Genomic DNA, 19,212 nt, shown 5'->3' with positions numbered 1-19,212 from the left:
CAAATCTTTGCCTCTAGACGGTCCAGCCCCACAGGGTCCAGTCAGTAAAGGCTAGGGGAAGACACTCCCAACCAGGTCCACCAGGTGGAGGGTCCAAGTGGATCTGTAACACAAACAGTTTACTGCTTCCTCCTATGAGGTTTAAGTAGTGCTTGACCCAATGTCAGAACCTCTGATAACACCTGTGAAATAACACAATGCTAGTCTGGAAAGAAGCAATATTAGGTGACAGGAGAAAGACTTTCAACAAATCACAGTAACTTGCAACAATGCCTTTGATGCAGTTTCATGGTAAGGCCCTCCCCTGTGGCTCCAGGGATAATTGGCTATCATGCCGGAAGGGCCTATGAAGGTTATCCCCAGTAGGAAACAGGGGTGCTACACGGGACCGCTACCCTGTCGGATTGCTCTTGTCAGGACCTCTTTGTCTCCCATGGCGACGGACTGGCTGCCATACTGGGGGTTCCACAGGGAGTTGGGGGCCTGAGGGCCAATCCGGCAGTGCTACCATAAGAAGCTCGAAAGTCCCCAAGAACTTAGCCAGATCTCCGAGTTTGCGAAAGATTGCTGATTTCCCATCCTTATGCGCTGTCAGCTGGAAGGGGAAACCCCATCTATATGGAATGTTTCTGTCCTGGAGGTGTTGGAGCAGGGGTTTTAATGCTCTTCGCAGCTGCAGAGTGCGTCTAGCCAGATCCGGTAATTTCTGGACCTGGGACCCCTGGTAGTTGATGGATCCTGCCCGCCGCACCGCGGACATGATGGAGTCCTTTACCTTATAAAAGTGGACTCTACATATTATGTCCCTTGGACGTGAATCTGGAGGGGATTTGGGACCCGGGGCCCTATGTATGCGGTCTAACTCAATCGGCCCAGAGCTTTGTTCTCCCAGAATTTGAGCAAAGAGCTTCTGTGCCATGGCCTCCAGTTCAGGCGTGCCAATACTTTCAGGGATGCCACGGATACGGACATTATTTCGCCGATTGCGGTTCTCTAAGTCCTCTTGCCCTGAAGTGAGCTCATCAATCTTTGCTGAGTGGCTAAGTAATATTTTCCTTTGTAGGGACAACTCAGCAGTGATGGCTTCCTGGGACTTCTCCACTTCCTCTACCCTGTATGTGAATTCAGATTTCAGTGCCTGCAGCTCTTTCTTATAAGTATTCTCAAGCCTGCTAGCAAATCTGTCCAAATCTTTTTTTTGTAGGCAAAGCCTTGATAGATTTACTTATCTCATGTAGATTAGGCAGATCTCCCTCATTGTCCTCCTCGCTGGAGAAGTCCTGCTGTGATTTCCCCAGCTCCTGCTGTGTCTGTGTTTGACTTTCCCGGGGCTGTGAGTTTTCCATGAGGGAGGCAGACGCCATCATTGATCTAGTGTTCCTGACGGCTGCTGAGGTGCTCTGGCTGAGGAAACGATCCATGCTGCTCACTGTCTCCTTTATCTCACCTCGGTGTCGGGTGACTTTCCTGGATCTGCCCATAAGCAGGGAGATGTTAATGTGCTCTAATAGAGGCTAATGGGGGAAGTTCAGGACAGAGCTCCCAGCAAGTGCAGCTCACTCGGCCATCAGCAAGCCACGCCCCCCCGTGGTTTGTTTTTTAATTAATAATTTCCCTTTTTCTTTCAGATACAGTTTGTGATTTGGCAACAGAGTTGAGTTGTGCCACTCTGTTTTTCCCAGCTAGAGACTGAGACCACAGTGTGGGGTTGCATTACTACTGTTAACTCTCTGGTATATCAGGCAGGACCCTAACACATGGAGTATTTGGGGACTCCCTGGTGGTTGGTCCTTGCCACCATTTTTTTGCCGGCTCTCTTTCCAAAGCCTGACGCAGAGGGAGGGAAGACGGAACCAGTACATTCTAGCTGCCCAAAAGACAGCATCTGTGCAGTCTACTTTGTAGAGCCTCGACTGCAGCAATGAGCTTTCCACATCTTACCACTGGGATTTTTGCTCATTCCTCAAGGCAAAACTGCTCCAGCTCACTCATGTTAGATGTTTCCTTTGGTGAACAGCAATCTTCAAGTCTGACCACGCATTCTCAATTGGATTAAGATCTGGGTTTTGACTAGGCCACTAGAAAACATTTACACGTTTTCATTTAAATCACTCAAGTGTTCCTTTAGCAGTATGCTTTGGATCATTTTCTTGTTGGGTCATTGTCATCATCCCAGTTTCAACTCACTGACAGACTAAAACAGGTTTTGCTCAAGAATGTCCTTGTATTTCACACCATCCGTCATCCCCTTGACGCAGACCATTTTCTCTGTCCCTGCAGCCGAAGAAAATCCTCACGGTGTGATGCTTCATCCACCATGTTTCACTTTGGGGATGGTGTTCTTGGGGCGTATTGTCATTGACGCCAGACATAGCGTTTACCTTGGCGGCTAAAATGTTCAATTTTGATCTCATCTGACCACTGCACCTTCCTCCATACATATGGGGAGTCTCCCACATGGCAAACTTAAAACAAGCCTTCCAATTTTTGGCTGTAAGTACAGTCTTTTTTTTGTGGCCACTCTTCCATAAAGGCCAGCTCTATGGAGTGTATGGCTTATTCTGGTCTATTGGACAGATACTTCAGTCTCTGGTTGGGAACTCTGCAGGTCCTTCAGGATTACTTTTGGTTTGTGTGCTGCCTTTATGATTAATCCCCTCCTTGCCCAGGCTGAAAATTTTAGTAGGTGGTCCTCTCTTGACAGATTTGTTGTGGTACCTTGTTCTTTCCATTTAATGATAATGGATTTCATGGTGATCTGGGGGATCATCAGAGATTGGGATATTTTATTTTAGAACCCAACCCTGACTTGTACTTCTCAACAACTTTGTCTCTGACTTCTTGGAGATCACGTAGGACTCATGATGTTGTTTGGTTGGTGGTGCTTAATGGTGTTGCAGCCTCTCTGGCCTTTCAGAGGTGTGTGTGTGTGTGTGTGTGTGTGTGTGTGTGTGTGTGGGTGTATATATAGACTGACTTTGTGACACTTAGATTGCACACAGGTGGACTTCCTTTCACATAAGTATGTGACTTATGAAGGTGATTGCTTGCACCAGAAATATTTAGGAGCTTCATAGCAAAAGGGGTGAATACATAATGTTAAATGGGGTCCATCTTATAATGCCAGTGTCCGTCTAACAAATCATATAGGGTATATGTCCCTCATAGCCCCCATCCTAAAATTAGCCCCCTTAATCTGGATATGGCCCCCTTGTGCTGGCACACGTTCCCCTGTGCTGCTTATGGCCCCCTATGGATTGCACACGTTCCCTGTGCTGCCTATGGCCCCCTATGGATTGCACACATCCCTCTGTGCTGCCTATGGCCCCATATGGATTGCACACGTTCCCCTGTGTTGCCTATGGCCCGATATGGATTGCACACATTCCCCTTTGCTGCCTATGGCCCCCTATGGATTGCATACGTTCCCCTGTGCTGCCTATGGCCCCCTATGGATTGCATACGTTCCGCTGTGCTGCCTATGGCCCCTTATGGATTGCACACGTTTCCCTGTGTTAGATATCGCCCCATGCTGCTGCCCATAGTAAAATAAAACACTCTTTCCTTACCTCCTCCCAGCGCTTATCTCCCTCCTGTCTCCCTCCGTGCTTCTGTTCCTCCACTTCCTGGTTCTTGCTGCCGGTCATGTGATCGGCACAGTAGACTGACTTCATCTCTGCGTGCCTGCCTGATCACAGTGGAAGCAGGGACACCGGGGAGAAACGCTGGAGGGGGTAAGTAAAGCTTTTTTTATTTTAGGATGACCAGCAGCATAGGGGCCATATCTAACACAGGGGGGGCATGTGCAATCACACGGGGGCGCAGGCTCATATAATATGCACCGCTCCCCCAGCCCGTCGCTGCGGTGCGATTTCAGCACCACTGAGATGGACAGCGGCTGTGCATATTATATGAGCGGGAGCAGGAGATCTAACGCTGCCGCCCACAGCGTTCACCTACCCCCAGCAGCGCTCCAGAGTGGACCCTGCAGTGTGTATATTATAATATATATATATATATATATATATATATATATATATATATATATATATATATATATACACATACATACATACATACATACATACATACATACATACATATACATACACACACACCTTCATATATTCGGCTTATAAGATGGGGAACGAAAGTGCGTCTTATAAAGCGAAAAATACGGTATATAGCTATTTCTTCATCGTTCCTTATGGGAGACCCAGACCATGGGTGTATAGCTTCTGCCTCCGGAGGACACACAAAGTACTACACTAAAAGTGTAGCTCCTCCCTCCTAGCATATACACCCCCTGGTAGCCATTCCTAGCCAGTTCAATGCTTTGTGTTCAGGAGGTCACACACACACATGCATTCTCATCTGATTTTTGATTTTTGGTTTTTGATTTCAAAGATTTGGAAGAAAAGCGGGTAGACTCTGGACTCCCGGCATGTCCCTTCTCACCCCACTGTGTCGGCGGTGCTGTTAAGGTTGTTTTTACAAGGCTGGAGCCTTCACATGCCGCGCTCCTTCACCATCCCCTGAGGCTCTGGCTTGAAGTGGGAGCCATCACGGTTCTCACTGCTTTGCAGGAGACCGGTCTCCATCCGCAGCCCTTTCAGGTTCCTGCCGGACGGAGCGCTCACCCCTCAGGGACTTGGCCCTGCGTCTCATAAGCTAAGTATTGAGACGTTATTGAGGGGTCCCTTGTACATTTATTGTGGGGAGAGTGTGTATTTTCACTTTGCTGTGATTTCCCGGCCGGTTCTCTGGTTTTACCCGAGAACCGCGCCGATGGTGCCTGCTTGACGGCCGCATTGTTAAATCTAGGCCCCGGCTTCGCCTGAGGCCTAGTTTCGATTTCACTGCCCCTGCATGTCAGTCATGCAGAGGGACAGTGCGGCTCCGCCCAGCGGCTGTTTGGCACAGGGGAGAGACACTCCTCTCTGAGGAAAGATTCCCTCCCCTGTATATCTCCTTGGCCCTCCAGATCCCGCTCTTAGAGTAGGCCCCGCCCCCTCTCCTCGCTCCGGCGCCATTTTTTCAGCGTTCTTATGCCATGTCTGCACAGCGATCGGCGCTTACTGCAGCATCTCCCTGGGGGTCCGGGCTGTGGGATCTGGAGGGCACAGAGTCAATGTCAAACGGTCTGGCAAGCCACAACCTCCGGTTGTGGACCTGCTTATATACTCTGCTGGGGACATTCTGGCTCAGAGCCCCCACTTCAGCAGCATGTCTCACACGAGAAGTAAGGCTGCAAGGCTGCACTCAATATGCACTGCATGTAGGCTCGTACTGCGTGTACCGAGCACATAACCACATTGTGATTCCTGCTCTAACATGGTGGTGCCTCGGCCTGGAGTCTCATCCCCAGTGGTCTTTCCGGTTGCTCCGGCTCCGGTGGCTGAACCCCCGGCTTGGGTAGAATCCTTCTCTCCATGGGACAGCTGTCCCGGACGCTGCTGAGCATGCATTAGCCCCCTTCTCAGGGCGCCTCTGCTGCTACGGCTCGCTCAGCAAGGCCCACAGAGGATTCTTCTTCTGGTTTCAGACCCCGTCCTCCTCACAGGAGACGCAGGGTCCCCTCTCCTTCCTCGTCCCGCGGCTCTGATTCACGAGCTGACTCGCAGGACGAGGAGGCTCCCTTCACTGGGGGCTCGGACGCTACCTCCATGTCCCCCATTGATCTGTCCGAGGGTGACGCAGATATTAGCGTTTCGATTGCGTACATTAATTCTGTACTGGACCTCAATCCGCCAGTATCAGAGGAGCAACCCTCTCTGGCAAAAGAACACCAGTTTACCTTGCCTAAGAGAACAAGGAGTGTGTTCCTTAACCACTCCAGTTTTCAGGCCACTGTGACCAAGCCCAGGGTCGGCCCTGACAGACGCTTCCCAAAGCGTGGTTCTGATGACCGTTTTCCCTTTCCACCAGAGGTGGTCAAGGAGTGGGCTCATTCACCAAAGGTGGACCCTCCGGTGTCTAGACTCTCAGCCCGGACAGTTGTATCAGTGGCTGATGGCACCTCACTTAAGGATTCCACTGTCCGCCAGGTTGACCTCCTGGCCAAGTCTGTCTATGAGGCGGCAAGGGCCTTGTTCTCCCCATCCTTTGCAGCAGTGTGGGCTCTCAAAGCCATCGCTGCTTCTCTGGAGGAGATGCATTCCCTCACAGGGACTCTATGCCCGAAATGGTTGCCTTAACTTCCAGGCTTCAGTCTTTTCATCCTATGCCATGTCTGCCATGCTGGAGACTTCTCACCGCACTGCGGTGGCCTCGGCTAATTCCCTCGCTTTCCGCAGGCTCCTGTGGCTTCGAGAGGGGAAGGCAGATACTTCTAAAGAAGTTCCTTGCTGGGCTCCCTTTTGCTGGGAACAGACTATTCGGGAACAACTGGATGAAATTATTAAGGAAGCTTTTGGCAGGAAGAGAACTTCCATGCCACAAACCTAAACCAGGAAACCTGTCCAGGGCAGGAACCAGTCGAGGTTTCGTTCCTTTCGTTCCTCCAACTGGTCGTCCTCTAAGCCCTCGGCCTCGTCCACTAGCTCAGCCAAGGATCGTAAACCCAACTGGCGCACGAAGCCGCGTCCTCAGAAGACCGCAGGAGCTGCTGCCACTAAGTCAGCCTCCTCCAGGCTATCTGGCCGCGCCAGCAACGTCCTTGGTCGGTGGCAGGCTCTCCCACTTTGGCGACGTGTGGTTCAACACGTCTCCGATCAGTGGGTGCGGGATACCATCTCCCACGGCTACAGGATAGAATTCTATCCAGCCCGCCAAACAGATTTTTTTCTGTCAACTCCCCCCTGCTCCAAGGCCGCCGCCTTCTCACAGGCCGTGGCATTCTTGCAGGCCAATGGAGTAATTGTACCGGTTCCCGACTGGGAACGGTTCTGGGATTCCTACTCAAATCTCTTCCTAGTCCCCGAAAGGGATGGTGCCTTCCGACCTGGATCTCAAGCTTCTCATCAAGCCATGTTCAGGTGCGGCATTTTCGCATGGAGTCTCTGCGATCAGTCAATGACCCAAGGAGATTCCCTAGCATCCATAGACATCAGAGATGCCTATCTGCATGTGCCAATCGCAGTTTCACACCAGCGTTGGCTACGTTTTGCAATCGGAGTGGAACATTTCCATTTCGTGGCTCTTCCCTTGGGGTTAGCCACGGCCCCTCGAGTATTCTCAAGGTCATGGCAGCAGTGATTGCGGTCCTGCACCTCTAGGGGTTGGCAGTGATCTTTTTGTCCTGGACGACCTTCTAGTTAGGGCTTCATCCAGTGCAGACTGTTAGCGGAGTGCCTCGCTCACTCTCGCCACTCTAGCAAATTCGGGTGGCTTGTCATTCTGTCCAAGTCCACTCTGACTCCGACCCAGAAGCTTACGTACCCAGGGACGCAATTCGAGACTCTGCCGGCACTTGTGAAGCTGCCCTTAGTCAAATAGCAGTCCCTCCTCTGGCGGTGCGCTCTTTGCTGAGGCACCGACGTCGTTCCATCAGGCACCTAATGCAGGTGCTGGGTCAGATAGTGGCGTCAATGGAAGCGATTCCCTTGCCAAGTTCCATCTGCGTCCTCTGCAGCTGGACATTTTCCGCTGTTTGAACAAGCGGACTTCCTCCTTCCACGGGGTGGTGGCGTCGCCACAGACCAGGGGCTCCTTTCAGTGGTGGCTTCGGCCCCTCTCTCTTCAGGGACGCTCCTTCCTGGCCCCGTCCCGGGTGATCCTCACCACGGATGCTAGTCTATCCGGCTGGGGAGCAGTATATCTCCACCATGGAGCGCAGGGCACTTGGACTCCGTCCGAATCAGCCCTCTGGATCAATGTGCTGGAAATCAGAGCTGTGTTTCTAGCTCTCTTAGCCTTTCAACATCTGTTGGCGGCCAGGCACATTCGAGTCCAGTCAGACAACGCGACAGCGTTTGCCTACATCAACCACCAGGGCGGGACACTCTGCCGCCTGGCAATGTTGGAGGTTCAACGCATCCTTCAGTGGACGGAGGACTCCTAGTCCACCATATCCGCAGTCCACATCCCAGACGTGGAAAACTGGGAGGCAGATTATCTCAGCCGTCAAACCGTGGACAGCGGCGAGTGGGCTCTGCATCCGGCAGTGTTTCGGTCAATCTGCCGCAAGTAGGGCTCTCCGGACGTGGATCTTCGCTCCACGATCCTCAGGCTTTTGCAGCAGACGCACTGGTTCAAGATTGGGCCCAGCTTCGTCTGTCTTACGTGTTTCACCCTCTAGCTCTTGCCCAGAGTCCTGCGCAAGATCAGATTGGAGGGCCGTCGAGTCATTCTCATTGCTCCAGACTGACCCAGGCGAGCTTGGTACCCTGACCTGCTCCTTCTGTCCGTAGAGGTGCCATGGCATCTCCCGGACTGTCCAGACCTTCTCTCACAAGGTCAGTCTTTCCGCCAGAATCCTGCGGCTCTCAGATTGACGGCGTGGCTTTTGAGTCCTGGACCTTGACGACTTCTGGTATCCCTCCTGAAGTCATCTCCACTATGACGCGGGCTCGGAAATATCCTTTGGCCTCTTTTTCCTTGCCGACCCTCCTGTCCCTTCTACAGTCCGGTCTGCAGCTAGGACTATCCCTCAATTCCATCAAGGGACAGGTCTCGGCTCTGTCAGTGTTGTTCCAGCGGCGTATCGCCCGGCTGGCTCAGGTGCGCTCCTTCATGCAGGGCGCATCTCACATCATTCCGCCTTACCAGCGGCCTTTGGAGCCCTGGGACCTTAATCCGGTCCTCACGGCTTCCGGAAACCCCCCTTTGAGCCTCTTAGGGAGGTTTCTTTGTCTCGTCTTTCTAGTGGCCATAACTTCCCTCAAGAGAGTCTCTGTTTTGGCTGCACTCTCTTCGGAGTTACCCATTTTTTTGGTCTTTCATCAAGACAAGGTGGTTCTCCGTCCGACTCCGGACTTTCTCCCTAAGGTGGTTGCTGCTTCCACCTTAACCGGGACATTTCTCTGCCTTCCTTTTGTCCGGCTCCTGTTCAGCGCTTTGAAAAGGCGTTGCATACTCTGGATCTGGTGCGGGCGCTCCGGATCTATGTGTCTCGCACCGCTGTTCTTAGGTGGTGCACCTCTTTTTGTGCTGACCACTGGTCAGCGTAAGGGCCTCTCGGCATCTAAGCCGAACCTAGCTCGTTGGATTAGGTCGGCCATTTCCGATACCTACCAATGTACTCAAGTGCCTCTCCCGCCGGGGATCAAGGCACACTTGACCAGAGCTATCGGTGCCTCTTGGGCTTTCAGGCACTAGGCTACGGCTCAGCAGGTCTGTCAGACTGCCACTTGGACTAGTCTGCATACCTTTTCGAAGCACTACCAAGTGCATGCTCATGCTTCGGCAGATGCGAGCTTGGGCAGACGCATCCTTCAGGCGGCTGTCGCCCATTTGTGAAGTTAGGTTTCGCCTACTTCTCAGTTTTTCTGTTTATTCCCACCCATGGACTGCTTTGGAACGTCCCATGGTCTGGGTCTCCCATAAGGAACGATGAAGAAAAAGAGAATTTTGTTACTTACCGTAAATTCTTTTTCTTATAGTTCCGACATGGGAGACCCAGCACCCTCCCTATTGCCTGTTGGCAGTTCTCTTGGTCCGTGTGTTTTCACCGGCTGTTGTTGTAGACAGAGCTTCCGGTTGTTCCGGGTTTTGCTCTATCTCTACTTGTGGGTGGATGTCCTCCTTCAGCTTTTGCACTAAACTGGCTAGGACTGGCTACGAGGGGGTGTATATGCTAGGAGGGAGGAGCTACACTTTTTAGTGTAGTACTTTGTGTGTCCTCCGGAGGCAGAAGCTATACACCCATGGTCTGGGTCTCCCATGTCGGAACTATAAGAAAAAGAATTTACGGTAAGTAACAAAATTCTCTTTTTTTTATCTTTTTTTATCCCAGAAACTTAATTTTTGCCTATTTGTTCTCATTTCATTTCCCCAACTTACACTATTTAGTGCTGATGTATCACACACAATTCGACTTACATTACAACCTGTGTTTATATATTTTTGTAACAAAATCAGTAAAAACCAAAGGGTGAATATTTTTGAAAGACACTATATATCAGTCTTCTTCCCAGTCTCTTATTGTTGACCTGGTGGCGATGTTCTACTCTCATTCTTCGCTAAAGTTCCTTCCAGATCGAAAATTCAGATGAGATGCCCTCCTTCCCCCCCATCCTCAGTTTGGTTCAGTGTCACACAGTTCAGGATTGCTGGTGGGCTTGATATGCCTTCTCTTACTTCATCTGAAACTCAGAGCCATTCATTTGCCTCTCCTTATTGCCAGGATTCTCTTCGAGCCTCCTTCTGCATTTACTATGTTTAAACTGCGCCTCTCATCTTTCTCAGAGGTTGAACCTTGCTACATTCGATCTCTGCAGAGGTATCTTGTCATGGACTGTACAAGGTCTACCTGTGTTTTTTCAACTGTTTACATGCCCTGAGTAAGCTCTGAACCTGCGACTTCCTACTTGAGAAAACCCCTCTCCTGTTGAAGGCCTTTCTCATCAGACTGCTTTAGTCCATAGTAGTTTTCAGCAGAACGCGCCCAACCTCGATTCGATGACTTCCAGGATGCTCTCCTGTTATCTTCTAGTCCCTCAGGTTTCAGGCCTCGGAGATAGTCCTCTCGCGGAGGTTGTCTTCCTTCTTGCAGACTCCTCATGCAAACTCCCATATCTGTTTTTCAGATCTATCCTTCTTGCTCCATCGGAATTTTACTTTTCTCAGTTACATGACCTCGCTCGTGGACCACAGCGCTCATGCCTTTGGTTCCTCTGATCAGGTCTTTGATTGTCATTTCAGCGAGAAAATTCTCTGATCTTCTTTTTCATCATCTTGGCCATCTTGTTGTTGGTCCTTGAGTCTAATTTGTTTCTAAGGTCAAGTTTCTACCTTGCTTTCAAGGAAACTAGTTTCCCATTCTTCATTTCAGATTTCCTGTGAGGTACACACTCTTGGTAAATCTTAAGTGGCTTCTTGTTGATCCCTAGCATCGGGTCGGGTGTTGCCACCCTTCAGTGCTCCCTATTTGTATAATTTAAGGCTAGGTTCACATTTCCGGCAATTTGTATCAGTCATAATCCGCGGCTCTGGTAAACAACGGAATCCGTTTGGCGGATTCTGTTGTTCCCATAGACTTGTATGAGCGGCGGATTGTGACTGATGATGCTGCGTTGCATCCTCCGCCCGACTGATCAGTCATGGAACGACTGACCGCCGGGCGGCAGGAACGCAGCTTATAACGTTTTTTTGAGCAGTGCAATCTGTAGGATATCGCTGCGCATGCTCTCTCTGGCTCCCTGCACACGTAACCAGGGTACACATCCGTTTACTAAGCAATGCGCTTTGCTTAGTTACCCGATATTTACCCTGGCTACGTGTGCAAGGAGTCAGCGCTAAGCGGTGTACGCTGGTAACCAAGGTAAAATTCGGGTAACCAAGGAAAGTGCTTTGCTTAGTTAACCGATATTTACCCTGACCACGTGTGCAGGGAGCCCGACACTTCCCCGCTCGGCTCCGCCCCCTCCTGCACTCGGCATGTGTACACACACACACACACACACACCTGTCCCCAGCCATGCAGTCCCCGGCACTGACGTCCTCAGCGCCATGGCCCCGCTCGGCTCCACCCACTCCGCCCCCTGCACACTTTCTCGGCAGTCGAACGATCAGCTGATCACCTGTCGGCCTGCTGCTGTGAGCGATCGACTGATCACCCAGTGGCCGGCTGTTGTGAGCGATTGGCTGATCGCTCTCATTGGCCGGCCGCCGGGAGACCAGCTGATCGCTCTCATTAGCCGACCGCTGGGAGATCAGCTGATCGCTCTCATTAGCCGGCCACCACGAGATCTGTTCGCTCTCAAAAGCCCGCCGACTATTGTGATCGATCAGCTGATCGCTCTCTTTTACAACGGAGTCCGACAATGAATTCTAATTCTTGTCATCCGTTGTACAATGCATCAGTCACAAGCGTCAAGCAACGCATGTGACTGATGCAAAACAACGGAAATGTGAACCTAGCCTTAGTCATACTTCCTTGTTTCCCAGAAAATTCTTTCCAGTGATGATCACTTCCATGAACCAGTCTCCGAGCTGCCAGCCCTATGTCATCACCCTTCCTCCCTGACCTTCATCTGGTCTTAGTGTTTCTGAATTCGTTTCCTCTTCTTGTCACCTTTCTTCTCTTGTTCCGATCTCCTACTCGTGCACCTGACCTTTCTTACATATATTGTAGCTTGTCAGGGTGCATCTCAATACCCCTATATGTCTAGGAAAGTTTCCTCACTTGCTCAGATTTGCAGTTTATGATCTGGAGAGTCATCATAATGCTCTGTTAGTCTGGACATAATTGGCCATCTGTCGTTCCTGCTCCTTTCACCTGTGTCTGGGGCCTCCTGCACCATTCGTTTTCAGGCCTCGATTGTCAACTTTCTAGGCTGCTTCTAGTTACCTGTTTATCATTTTCCAGGTTCCACAGATTATTCACCTTACCCTGACGGTTTCGGGCCTGGACAGAAAGGTTTTGCATATTACAGTGGCTGGTTTCTGACCAGAAATGTATGCCTCTGATCTTGCATTTGCATCCCCTTACTCTTACCACCCTTGGGGACTGCTTTGGGACTTCCCATGGTTTCCTGTGTCCCCCAATAAAGCGATAAACAAATTAAGATTTTTGAGTACTCCCCATAAAATCTCTTTGTCTGAGCATCCATTGGGGGACACAGCACCTGCCATTTTAAATACCTCTGTTGGGCTAGTTTGTATTTTATTTAAGTTGCTTCTCCTACTGCTTTCATACTAACTGATCACCTTGACTCCAGTTGGTCTTGCTGAGAAGGAGCTAACTTTTTTTTATTGCCTAGTGTCATTCTCCTAGTGGCGGCAGCAGCATACACCCCATGGTTTCCTGTGTCCTAAAATGAAGCCTTTGAGAGATGAGAGATTTTCCGGTATTTAAAATTTTAAATACGGTAATCTGTTCTTTATATTGTGATTTTATTTAAACTGTGATAAGAATGAATTATATGCAACACATTCAATAAACTAAAGCTACAGATAATGGAACAGTTTATATAGTTAGTATTTACATACATTGAAAAAAGACCTAGGTCCATCTAGTTCAACCTTCCTCTACCAATTATACATTTTGTCATTTAAAGGGGTGGTTCACCCATATTTATTAGTTGCTAGATCGATATTATGTTGAGAAACAATGTTTCTCTCAAATAACTTATGTTGGCAATAGGGCCTGTGAGTGACGCTGTTGCGGACTGCTGTTCCCGGGCTCCGTGACCTCTGGGATCCGGTGATGTCACGTCAACTTCCTGCTGACCTGACAAAACCGCGGCCGGCCCCAGTCCCCGTGAGTGATTGCCTGTGGGCGGTGTTTCATGGCTCAGCACAGCCCAGCATCTCCCTGCTCCCCCCCCCTTCACTGTAGAGCACTGCAAGCAGGAGATACGCTGGGTTTTGACTAGTGGTGAAACACCGCCCAGTGACTCAGGAAGACTGGGGCCAGCCACAGTAATGTCAGGTGATCAGGAAGTTGACGTGACATCATCGGATCCCCGAGGTAATGAAGCACGGGGGTCAAGCGATGGGGAAGAGTGGACTGCAATAGCATCTCTCACAGGCACTATTGCCAACATAAGGTATTTGAGAGAAACATTGTTTCTTAACATAATATCGATCTAGCAAATAATAAATATGGGTGAACCACTTCTTTAAGTCATTTATAACAAACAATGTTGTGTGTACACTGAGGAAATCATCCAAAACTATATTTTTCTTTTATTTATAGAATTCGTAAACTACCACAGCTTGCTGAAGAAGAACAAGAACGACGGGCTTTACTTATTAAAAAATGGTCCTGGAGTAAGCAGCAAGAACATGATGAAGAACAAAAGGGGATTGCGTGTCTCTTAGAATCTCAAAGGAAAGCTCTGGAAGAATTGCGCCTGGAGTCAGAGGAGCTCTACAATGCCGCTATCCGTTGTGATACAGGAATGTTACCTATGGAAAATACTGGACCATGTAATACTCCCCCAATCTCCAAATACAATCCGCCTGATGGGAAGTACAATGATATAACCAAGGTGTACACCCAGCAATGAAGGATCCGGTGTGGTCTGACTGTTCTTTACTAATTGTAAATTTTGACACTTTTCTAAGTGGAAAACTGGAACATTGGACATTTGAGTTTTCTGCCTATTTTAATGTAAAAGTGTCCACATTAGTTCTACAAATAAAATCTGTTAAAGTTACTATGATGAACATACATGTACTATAAACTTTTCAATGTGATACATGGCTGCGTTCCTTCTGGAACAGTAGCCATGTTTTTCTAATCTTGGACAACACCTTTTAATTTTGCCCCTCCAGAAAAAAAAGTGTGTGTGTTTATATAATAAATATATAGATCTCAATCTCTGGGTAAGGCTATGTTCACATGTCCGGCCGGTAATCATTCTTTAGAATGGATCCAGCAGCAATCCATTGGCAAAAAAAATCCATTGTGCAAACATAACTTTTTTTTTTATTTTTTTTTGTCCGTTTGGCAAAAATAGATTTTTGCAGAATTCCTTTTTTGTTTTGTTTTTTTGTTGTTTTTTTCACATTAGAGTGTATGGAAAGCCGATCCATTAACTGATTACTGGATCGCTTTCAAATGGATTCTTTATAAATGAAAGAAAAACTGATGGCTAAATAGCAGTCTGTTAACGGATCCGTTTTTCAATAGGCTTCCATATTAAAAAAAAAAAAAAAAAAAACAAAAACGAATCCTGCAAAAATCTATTTTTTTTTTTTTTTTTTGAAAATGGACACAAAGGTTGTGTTTGCGCAACTTTTTTTTTTTGCCAACAGATTGATGCTGGATCAGTTACCTCAAGGGTGCTTTACACGCTGCGACATCGCTAGCGATGTGACACGCCAGATCACAGATGCGATATGCCGAGATCGCACATAGGTCGTTTTATAGCGCCGGTCACATGTGCGATCTCGGCAGATAGCATCTGCGATCTGGCATGTCACATCACTAACGAGATCGCTAGCGATGTCGCAGCGTGTAAAGCACCCTTTAGTCTGTAAATTGCAGGAATGGGATAGTACAGAGAATGCATATAGTGACAGTTGCTAAGGGTCGTAACCATGGATACCCAAGGTCCTGCAATGCCCTGTACATGAGGTATGTGACATAGTGAATCAGAAGATTTTAATATGGAGGTATTTGCTAAATATTATTATTACACCTACTACATATTGGCATAGGTTTTTGGAGATGGGAATACCCCTTTAATGTTTCAACGGTGCCCTCACAGCTGATACCTCTCCCGTACCCAATCACACATTGGTAAGTACGCGCCATGCTTTGCTTCACCACTTTGTTAAACTGTATCTGAATCCTGAAGACTGGGATACAGTTTCAATCAGGTTCCTAAATCTAGGAATGTGCCGGTGGATTTGGGATGGTTGGTAGGTATTGTTAGCCAATTTTTATTTTCTTATCAGCAAGAGAAGCATTTTACATGTAGTGGTTACATTTTATCCATAGTTCTTAGTTAAAATATAGCTAAACTATTTTCAGTCTACAACTTAGCACAGAGGCACCTACTTAAAGGGGTTCTCCAATAACGTAATAAAGTAGTCCCCCTCACGTAATTCATATAGCAGCCTGTCAAGTCATGGATAGAGATTAGTGAAGCTGAGGTTTGGTGTTCTTACAAAACACAGACTTTAGAAAAAAAATAAATGATTCGAGTGCTTTATGTATGCAAACCACCGTGTGAGCATTGCTGTGCTCGGGTACACTCGGTGCTCAGCCCAGTGTGAACCACTTGCAGGGTTTGAACGACTCTCACTTGGGGTAACAACATGATCTGACGTGTAAACCAAAAAAAAAACCTCAACCCATCTGCCCCTGGAAGTGACCTGTTTTTTTCTTGTCTGCATGTGGGCGGAAACCCAAATTGCCCAATTTGTGACTTCCATTGGGGTTCACGTCAAGTCTGCATCCCAAACTGAGCTTTATCTAAAGTCCGGCTGAACCCACCAAACTCAACTTCAACGAGTCCTCTCCTCTCTGGTCATGGACTAAGTAAAGTCTGACTGCTGGCAGCAAAAGTGAGTACACCCCTAAGGCTGCGTTCCCACAATTATGGTTCACAGCGTGTGTCAGCTGCGCCCAAAACACTGCATTGTACAGTACAAGCACAGTGGATAGGATTTCTAAAAATCCCATGCCCACTGTTCATTCTTCCCGCAGTGAAAACTAACCTGCTGACCTGCTGTGTGGTTTCCTGAGCTGCAGCATGTCAATTCTTTGCTGTGTAGACGCCAGCGTTCTTCTCAGGGAGAGCACAGTGAGAGACCACAACTGCCTGAGTCCGGATTGTGGGCATGAACAACTGCGGTCTCCTGCAGAGGAGACTTGTGGCCCCGCAGGTCAGGACCCGTCGTGTCCAGGATGCAGCAGGTCCTCATCGTGTGCGCATACTCGAAGAGAAAACAGGCATATTGTGCAAAAAGTGTCAATATTTTATCTGTCCACCATTTTACTGAAGCACTGTCTTGGGAATATTTCCCTGCGATCCAGTTTCTGAAGGGAGGGGATCATGCTCTGCTTCAGTACGTATATGTTGGCATACATGGTTCCCTCAATGAACTGTATCTCCCCACAGCCAGCAGCACTCATGCAGCCCAAAACCATGACAATCCTACCACCATGCTTGACTGTAGGCACTTGTCTTTGTACTCCTCTCCTGGTTGCTGCCACGCATACTTGACCCCATCTGAAACAAATAAGTTTATCTGATCAGACCACAGGATAGCGCTCCAGCGTTCCACTGATCCATGTCCCTAGTCTGCTTGTCTACAGTAATCTGTTTGTGGGCTCTCTTGTGAATCATCTTTAGAAGAGGCTTCCTTCTGCAGTGTGCAGCGTATGGTTGGAGCACTGACAGGCTGCCCCGCCCCTTTATCCTCTGCAGCAATGCTGGGAGCACTCATGTCTATTTTGAGAAGACATCCTCTGAATATGACACTGAGCACGTGCAATCAATTTTGGTTGACCATGGGGAGGCCTGTTCTGATTGGCACCTGGCTTGTTAACCTGCTGTTTGGTCTTGGTTACCATGCTGCAGCTCAGTTTCAGAGTGATGTGAATCTTATAGCCTCGATCATCTTTATATAGAGCAAGAATTTTTTTTTCTCAGATGCTCCGAGAAGTCTTTGCCATGAGGTGCCATGTTGAACTTCTAGTGACTAATATAAGACTATGTGCGTTTTTATGCTTTCTTTTATTAGTGGTTTTGTCACAAAACTGCATGCAAATCCTCATACCAGCAAAGTCAATGGGAATCCTGAAGTTTTGTGCACATGTTGCTTTTTTTTTCCCCTTGCAGATTTGGTGCAGAATAAATCTGAAGCAAATCAATTCTTTCAGTGTTTCTTCACCCCAGAATGCATAGGAAACGCATGAAAAAAACTCTTTTTTTTTCTCACAGGAGACGCAGATTTGCTGCAGAAAAGTCTGCGACCAAATACGCAGCGTGCGCATATAGCCTAAGAGAGTGTGTGAGCTATAAGTCTGTGTGCGCATGTTGCTTTTTTTAATGCGTTTACGCAGCGGTTTAAACTGCAGCGTAAACGCATATGTTCTGTATCCCCAGCAAAGTCTATGACCATTAAGCAAATTCCATGCGCAGGTTGCGTTTTAAAACGCAGCGTTTTGGATGCCAAATTTTTTACAAAATCGATGCGTTCTAAAAAGCAACATGTCACTTATTTTGTGCGTTTTGGATGTATTTTCCACCCAATGAATCGATGTGTCTCTCTCTCTCTCTCTGTCTGTCGGTATCTCTCTCTCTGTCTGTCAGTCTCTCCCTCTCTGTCTGACGGTCGGTCTCTTTCTCGCTGTCGATGTCTCTCTGTCAGTTGGTCGGTCTGTCTCTCCCTCTCTCTTTCATACTCACCGATCACCAGTGCAGCGCTGCACGGCTGTCACACTGCTCCAGCGGCTTCTCCTGCTTTTGAAAATTCCGGTCGCTCATTATTCCATCTCGTATTAACTGCTTCCCCCGCCCACCTGGCCTATGATTGGTTGCATTCAGACACACCCCACTCTGTGACAGCTGTCTCCCTGCAACCAATCACAGCCGCCGGTGAGCGGGTCTATATCGTGAAGTAAAATAGATGATTTAAAAAAAAAAAAAACCAAGCATGTGGATCCCTCCCCTCCCCAATTTTAATACCAGCCAAGGTAAAGCCACATGACTGAAGGCTGGTATTTTCAGGATGGGGAGCCCCACGTTATGGGGAGCTCCACAGCCTAAAAATATCAGCCAGCAGCCGCCTGGAATTGTAGCATCCAGTAGATGCAACAGTCCTGGGACTCTACCCGGCTCATCCCTAATTGCCCTGGTGCGGTGGCAATCGGGGTATTAAAGAGTTAATGGCAGGCCATAGCCGCCACTAAGTCCTAGGTTAATCATGGCAGGTGTCTGAGACACCCCCCATGATTAATCTGTAAGTTATAGAAAATAAACACATACACCCAAAAATTCCTTTTTCTTTATCGTTGCTTTGGGAGACCCAGACCTTGGGTGTATAGCTTCTGCCTCCGGAGGACACACAAAGTACTACACCTAAAAGGTGTAGCTCCTCCCTCTGAGCCTATACACCCCCAGGTGAACCAGTCACAACCAGTTTTTCGCTTTGTGTTCAGGAGGCATACATCCACACATGCGTTCTCATATGATTTTTTCCTTTTTTTTCCTTTTTTTGGAAGAAGATTGAAGAAATGTGGGTCCACGTCTGGACTCCCGGCATGTCCCTTCTCACCCCACTGTGTCGGTGGTGTTGTAAGGTTGATTTCCAAGGCTGGATCCTTACATGCTGTGCTCCTTCACCATCCCTCCTGGGCTCTGGATTGAAGTGGGACCCAGCACGGTCTCCATGCCTGGCAGGAGACCGGTCTCTGGCCACAGCCCCTTGAGGACCCTGCTGGACCGGAGCACTCACCCCCAGGGACCTAGCCCTGCGTCTCAGCAGCTAAGTACCTTGAGACGTTCATATGTTGGGGGTCCCTGTCATTTATTGTGGGGGGAGAGTGTGTTTACTGTGTTTTTTAGCATTTCCGGCCGGTCCTCTGGCTTTTCGCTCGAGAACCGCGCCGATAGTGCCTGCGCGCCTCGCTGCTTAAATTTAGGCCCC

General features: G+C 48.6%; 1 protein-coding gene across 1 annotated transcript in view; it reads left to right on the top strand.

Moving 5' to 3' along the window:
* MRPL40 (mitochondrial ribosomal protein L40) overlaps nucleotides 1–14,426 on the top strand; it is a 39,775-nt gene extending 25,349 nt beyond the window's left edge. The window contains exon 4 of the mRNA XM_075341777.1: nucleotides 13,802–14,426. Coding sequence (XP_075197892.1) covers nucleotides 13,802–14,114 — 313 coding nt within the window. The 3' untranslated portion in view covers nucleotides 14,115–14,426. The remainder of the gene's footprint in view (nucleotides 1–13,801) is intronic.
* The last annotated feature ends 4,786 nt before the right edge of the window (nucleotides 14,427–19,212 follow it).

The sequence above is a fragment of the Anomaloglossus baeobatrachus genome, chromosome 1, assembly GCF_048569485.1.
Source record: "Anomaloglossus baeobatrachus isolate aAnoBae1 chromosome 1, aAnoBae1.hap1, whole genome shotgun sequence".
Classification (NCBI taxonomy): domain Eukaryota; kingdom Metazoa; phylum Chordata; class Amphibia; order Anura; family Aromobatidae; genus Anomaloglossus; species Anomaloglossus baeobatrachus.
The sequence above is the reverse complement of the archived record's forward strand: the minus strand, read 5'-3'. Positions and strand labels throughout refer to the sequence as shown.